Genomic DNA, 7,192 nt, shown 5'->3' with positions numbered 1-7,192 from the left:
AACCAATGTGGAATAGACGTTGAATTGACTTCTATGCACAGTGGGTTTTGTCTTCAATTGCCTGCCTTTCCAAACGCCTGTGTGTGAGTGAGGGACTAGCTCTCAGCGAGATGACACTGGACTTCTAGCTACTCTCTCCTCTTTTGTTACCAGAAGAAGAAATAGAGAGTCTTTGTTGACAGCGGATTAAAAAACGAACGCCTTGAAAGGTTTTCTTTGGGTAGAGGCGAGGGGGAGGCGACAGGGGTTACGAGGGGGGAGGTGGGGTGGGGAGGGCGATGCTAATTATGCATGGCGATTGTTGATAGCTTGATTGTCTGCGTCCAGCTGCACGGAGGACCGGGGGAGAGAGAGAGGGCGGGGATGCGGAGCGAGGCAGACTCACTGACGCCAGTCTCGAAATTCTCCCATCCATTGAAAGAGAGCCTCGTTTGTGTCGGGGCCTTTCCAACAGCGCAACGCGAGGGCACCTGATCCCTGCCCAGACGCACCAGTGTCATACGGATTCAGAGCTCTGGAATCTGCAAATGGGAAATAAAAAAATCCTGGGTGCGGAGGGAATCAATTTGCAGGCCACTGCGTAGGCTATGCCATTTTTGACCATCCAGAATTATAACATTGTTACCTATCAAAGCGAAAAAAGTGTTCATAATTTTGCAGTATGCTGTAATTCCTATAATATCAACATAACTGTATTATATAACATTTTCTTATTCTTATAATTTCATATAGCCCAACTTTGTTCATCACCATATTCTTCCAATTTGTATTGATTTAATGTTTACGCATATGCAATAATATGCAGTTGCTTGTACAGATAACACATACGGGTGTAGGCTGTCATTGTAAGCAAGAATTTGTTCTTAAATGATTTGCCTAGTTAAATAAAGGTTAAAAAAATTTTTTTTATATAAAACAAATTGTGGAGGCCAGGTAATCTGATGCAGCACTCCACCACTTCTTGGTCAAACAGCCCTTACACAGCCTGTTGAAAAACAAATTATAGTCCCACAAACCAGATGGGATGGCGTATCGCTGCAGAATGCTGTGGTAGCCATGCTGGTTAAGTGTGCCTTGAATTCTTAATAAATCACAGACAGTGTCAACAGCAAAGCACCCCCACACCATCGCACCTCCTCCTCCATGCTTCACTGTGGGAACCACACATGCTGAGATCATCCATTCACCTACTCTGCGTCTCACAAAGACACTGTGGTTGGAACCAAAATTCTCAAATGTGGACTCATCAGACCAAAGGACAGATTTCCACCAGTCTAATGTCCATTTCTCAAGCAAGTCACTTCTTCTTATTGGTGTCCTTTAGTTGTGGTTTCTTTGCAGCAATTCAACCTTGAAGGCATGATCCACACAGTCTCCTCTGAACAGTTGATGTTGAGATGTTACTCTGTGAAGCTTTTATTTGGGCTGCAATTTTTGAGGCTGGTAACGCTAATGAACTTATCCTCTGCAGCAGAGGTAACTCTGGGTCTTCCTTTCCTGTGGCGGTCCTCATGAGAGCCAGTTTCATCATAGCGCTTGATGTTTTTTGCGACTGCAATTGAAGAAACTTTAAAAGTTCTTGACATTTTCTGGATTGACTGACATTCATTTAAGTAATGATGGGCTGTCATTTCTCTTTGCTTATTTGAGCTGTTCTTGTCATAATATGGACTTGATATTTTACCAAATAGGGCTATCTTCAGTATACCACCCCTACCTTGTCACAACACAAGTGATTTGCTCAAATGCATTAAATGGAAAGAAATTGCACAAATTCACTTTGAACAAGACACGGATTAATTCAAATGCATTCCAAGTGGCTACCTTATGAAGCTGGTTGAGAGAATGCCAAGAGTTTGCAAAGCTGTCATCATGGCAAAGGGTGGCTACTTTGAAGAATCTCAAATACATTTTGATTTGTTATTTAACAACACAAATCAGTTAAGAACAAATTCTTATTTACAATGACAGCCTAGGAACAGTGGGTTAACTGCCTTGTTCAGGGGCAGAAAGACAGATGTTTACCTTGTCAGCTCAGGGATTTGATCTAACAACCTTTCAGTTACTTGTCCAACACTCTAACCACAAGGCTACCTGCCTTTCAGCACTTTTTAAATTACTACATGATTCCGTATGTGTTATTTCATAGTTTTCATGTCTTCACTATTATTCTACAATGTAGAAAATAGTAAAAAATTAAGAAAAACCCTTGAATGAGTAGGCATGTCCAAACTTTTGACTGGTACTATATAAATATTTACACTTACATTTTTACATCATTTAGCAGACGCTCTTATCCAGAGCGACTTACAGTAGTGAATGCATACATTTCATACAATTTCATACATTTTTTTTTTCTTCTGTGCTGGCCCCCCGTGGGAATCGAACCCACAACCCTGGTGTTGCAAACACCATGCTCTACCAACTGAGCTAGAGGGAATAGTCATTTTCCCACCAGGCTAGAGATTCTAGGACAATATTTGTCCACCCTCCTACCCTTGACATATTTAAGAGGTCGAAGTCTTGATGGGACAACAAATAAAGTTCACAAAAATGTATTTTTAATATAGCAATGGACCGAAGACTGGTCGCACCACACAGTATAACATGAGGGGTTCGCTCTTGAATGAGGTCATTGAATGACTTGTAGTCATTAGGGGTCAACGAGTGGGGGGGGGTATTGCCAAGCAGCAGAAGGCAGTGGATAGCAGCCTACCCTCTGACATTAACATCTGTGCAACCACTGCAAAGGGGCGGGCTATTGGGCCAACTTCACCGGTAGTGCTTATCCATGAGAAAACAATTAAGCTACCTCTTTATTTGTTCATAAAATAAAAAATACTGAGCGTGAAAACTCCTTCCTAAATCTATATTTTTTTTCTACGTATGTGTGTTTTAATTGAATCTTTAACACATCCTGGGTTTTACCAACTGATGACAAATATGTACTCCGTCTTTCTTCATATTATGCATACACCGACATAAACGTTATCTGCTAATATTATTATTGACTCTGACAAGGATTTGTTGCGCTGTCAGAGGTGAGGAACCAAATGGGTTATTTTTAGGGAGTCCGCGTATTGTCAATCTCATGCATTATAGGTCGGGAGTCGGGATACATCTGTGGGCTGCGGCAACAGAAATAGAGAAAAGGGGGCAGGTCCACGACTTTGAGTGAAGGGCCCAGTAAGCGAGCTTCACGAAGAGGTTCTGGTGAGGGCGGGCGTTTGCCATGAGGGGCGCGTTGGAGCGGGTGAATGGATGACGTCGGGAGACTGGCGCCAGGCTGTCTGGGACTGGCGCGTTAGATCAACACAGCTGGGGTGGAATAGGACACACAGCTGGCGCAAGGGTGCATTCCTCCACAAAACAGGATTGTGAGAAAAGGGAAAATAAGACCAAAAAAGAACAGAGGGACACACTTTGATTTAAACAAAAAAAATGCATGGGTTAAAAAGAAAGAGAACAATTTATAACTTCTTTTCAGTAAGTGTTCATCCCGAATTGTATTCACAACATCACCCAAAGGATGTTTTCGTCTGCCGTGACTAACTAGATTTCATATTTGTTTGGATTTTGTTCTTATCTTTTATCTTTATTTTTAATTGAGAGGAAAATGTTCAAGGAAAATCCTTGAGAGTGGTGGGGAGATTTAGACACTGTTCACAATTTAGCTATAAAACAGAGGGTTGCTGGGGCTATAATAAAACAAAGATAATAATATGATAGCTAATAATAACAAATTCAAAACTGTAATTCACAATGAAGGGAGTTTGAACTGTCAAGCACTCATGTATGATAGGGTTTCTAACTGTTTGGATAAGTTATCTAATTTCTTGTGAATGGAAAGGATTTTATTCCTATAAAGCCCACATCTTTCAGATAAAGAAATGTGGAGTGAATGGTGTGAAAACCATCACCTATGAAAAAAAAGATTCCAGACGCCAAGATGTCTGCAAAGTCATGACAGGAACAAAATTCCGTAACGTGGGGCTTCAATTTGATAAAGAAAGAAGATCCAGAGTGGGCCCTAAGCCTATATTTGTCTTGGCACAAACTATGTCAGTGAGCAGAATAGTAGCCTAGTCATATTTAGGCCTATTAATCAAGTAGAATAGCGTATCATATGTTGTCATCCGTATTCAGTGCTCACCAAAATATGCTTTGTTGATTGTAAGCTAATAGGCCTACCTGAAATTAAGTGTATAACTGTTGGGCAATCCCCCCCCCCCGTAGGTGACGTTTGAACATCCAATCAGAAACCCGATGCTCATCAGAACCACCAGGAAGTCTCTACACTGGCTAATCAGAGTTCGAGGGTTTATTTATTTGTGAATAGGGGGCGGCGACTGGTTGACAATGGTATAAAGCCATCCTCACACTAACATAATTACTGTAGCTGGTTATTGCCTGAGTGAGAATATTGGATCCTTCTTATCCGAATCGGAACTTCATTTCGAATTGAATTCATTCATTGTAGCCTACTCACAAACATGAAAGCCATCAGTCCAATGAGATCTGTCAGAAGCTGCTACGAAGCTGTTTGCTGCATTTCGGATCAGAGTCTCTCCATCACCCGGAATAAGCCATCTATGGAGGAACCCGTGGGCGCGCTGTGCGATATGAATGACTGCTACTCGAAACTCAAGGAGCTGGTACCGAGTATCCCACAGAACAAGTCAGTCAGCCAAGTGGAAATTCTGCAGCACGTTATTGACTACATCTTCGACCTGCAAATCGCGCTAGAAGACGAGTCTTCAGCGACAACCACGCCTGACTTGGTGCTGTCACTAAAGGTGAAGACGGTTATCCCGCCCCCGTTATGCTGAATTTTATTGCATGTCTCTTTAATTCCTGTTGTATGAAATGGAGGAATAGACGTGCATGTAAAAGAAGACATGTTTTTTGCTATGTTTTACCTATGAACAATGTGATGTTGGAGCGGGTGAATGGAAAGAGATTTTGTAACACTGACATGATGAACGGTCAAAATGTATTCATCAAGTATCAGTGCGTGTTGCATTATATGTAACCACTGTGTATCCACTCCGTGCGTCATTGTTTATATCTTGTTGTCAAGTCTGGCTAAGAATTTCGGTTTCAGTGACTATAATATTTCAAATTCTTCTTTTCCATTAAGACTGCAGACCTTGCACGCAATTTCTCTCAAGAAGATGGACGATTGTGCCATTAAACAGGAGGAATGTGACTTACAGAAATGGTAGGTATCTAAACATCTATTTACATCTATTCATGTGTTATTACTGTTGTATTACATGTATATATATCATCTCCAATTTGCTTGGCAATGGCATTGGACTGCTTCAGGAAAAAAGTGTGTGAACAAACTCCATACTTCTTCAAATTATTAACAACAATAAATAGCAATATCAGGCACTGGTTTTGGAGATGAAGGGGGCATTGCTATGCAGGGAAAGAGTCTAGTCCCCTTTACCCTCTTTTTCTTACCCCCCTCTCACCATGGTTGCCAATTAGCCAAGCCAGTGAATGTGTAGGGGATTCATTGCTATCAGCCTGGGGTTAGTGAAAGTTCCACACTAGGCGCCAGTCTGTCTGCTCCCTTTCTCCAGTGGAGGGAGGGAGGGAGGGAGGGAGCGTGAGAGAGGCAGAGAGAGAGAGAGAGGACTGACTTAACTTTTTCTTCCCTTTCTCTCTGTGTGCAGGTGCAGAGAAACACATGTCTCCACTTCACTCTGGGTTAGAGGATAAGAGGGGCAGAAAGAAGGGGTAGTATTTGGAGTGGGGGGGGGAAAGAGGATCAACAGCTTCTCTACACCCCTCCAGTCTCTTCTCACCAGATGTGGCGTAAACAACACACCAAAGCAGAAAAAGATTTGAATGGATATACTCTCTACTTGTTCCTCTCAGTTGTTTTTTTGTATATGTGTGTGTACCCCCTCCCCTTGTTATCTTATAATTTGAAGGTTTTTCCAACTAGGTCAAATTGTGTACATATCTAATTTGTGAAAGCTATGAGGAGATAGTTCAGAAGAATGTGGTCTGGGGGGGAGGGGGGAGGGGTCCTTGGTTAGAATCACAACTCTATACTAGAGTTGATTGTAAATGTTTGTAGGGATTGTGTATTTCTACGGACAATGTCAAATAATTGCTGAGTTTTATCAACTTTTTATAAAAGTGTGTTTTGTATGTACGTTCTTATGTAATAAAATGACTAAATGTTCTGAACGTTCTGTGAAGTACTGTACCTTTTTTTTTTCTTGGATAGTAATAGGGTTGCGTTCCAAATGGCACCTTGTTCCCTTGGCAGTGCACAATTTTAGTCAAGGCCCATATCAGTGCCCTATATAGGAAATAGGGTGCCATTTGGGACATATTCTGTATATATACACACGCAGTATATAAATATATTTATATATATAAAGTATGGTGGCTGATTAGCTTGATGAACTCTTATGATTTAATAAAATACTTTGAGATGACAGGATGTATTCAATAGACGATTGAGGTCTTGTGGTTGGAAATCACATGACGGGTGTTTCCTGTATCTATCTCAGTTTTTCCATGAGCATAGGCCCTAACGTAAGCAGCACGCTCTCTAAGTGCTAATCATGATGGCATTCAGAGGAGTTGACACCTTGTTAAAAATAACATTACTCTTATTATATCCAATCAACACAACTTAATAGATCAAAACTGTTTTGATCGCCTATACTTGTGTTTGTAGCCTAATGATTTTTCACCTATCCTAACAGAAGTCAACAGCTTTCCCACTGGGCACAAGACGTTTAGTTTTGATTTACATTTCGCTGAGTTGTCAACTAATGTGAATTGAAAGTAAAATCAACAAAACAAATCACCATGTCATTGGATTTCGTTTAAAAGTCAGGTGAAGAAAAAAGACAATTCCCTTACGTTGATGACTTTTTGCCATTCCAATCAGTTTTTCACATTGATTCAACGTCATCACATTGCATTTTTGGGTTGCAATTACGTGCAAACAACATTGATTCAACCAGTTTTTGCCCAGTGGGTTGTCACAATGAATCTCAATGTCAGACCTAAAGCTTTTTTGGAGACTAATGTTATATATCCATGATTTGTTTATTTTGTGATGTAGGTAAATGATTACTTCTAAGTAGTCAAGCTAGCTTTCAAGGTCTAGTTGACCAGCTGGTCCAGAGACAGTACATAGATCAATATTCAAATCAAA

General features: G+C 40.9%; 1 protein-coding gene across 1 annotated transcript; it reads left to right on the top strand.

Moving 5' to 3' along the window:
• The first annotated feature begins 4,381 nt into the window (after positions 1–4,381).
• Positions 4,382–6,211, top strand: id3 (inhibitor of DNA binding 3). The gene is made up of 3 exons (XM_014210107.2): positions 4,382–4,796; positions 5,141–5,221; positions 5,685–6,211. Exons 1-2 carry the CDS (start codon positions 4,494–4,496, stop codon positions 5,192–5,194), a joined length of 357 nt encoding a protein of 118 aa, XP_014065582.1. The 5' UTR covers positions 4,382–4,493; the 3' UTR covers positions 5,195–5,221; positions 5,685–6,211.
• Positions 6,212–7,192: the final 981 nt, after the last annotated feature.

Source organism: Salmo salar, chromosome ssa09 (genome assembly GCF_905237065.1).
Source record: "Salmo salar chromosome ssa09, Ssal_v3.1, whole genome shotgun sequence".
Taxonomy (NCBI): Eukaryota; Metazoa; Chordata; class Actinopteri; order Salmoniformes; family Salmonidae; genus Salmo; species Salmo salar.
The sequence above is the reverse complement of the archived record's forward strand: the minus strand, read 5'-3'. Positions and strand labels throughout refer to the sequence as shown.

What these genes read in the sequence shown, in the direction of transcription:
- id3 (XM_014210107.2), top strand. Translation starts at nt 4,494, where the DNA reads ATGAAAGCCATCAGTCCAATGAGATCTGTCAGAAGCTGCTACGAAGCT. An exon ending in ACTTGGTGCTGTCACTAAAG is followed by an intron (nt 4,797 to 5,140) that starts GTGAAGACGGTT and finishes TTTTCCATTAAG; the next exon opens with ACTGCAGACCTTGCACGCAA.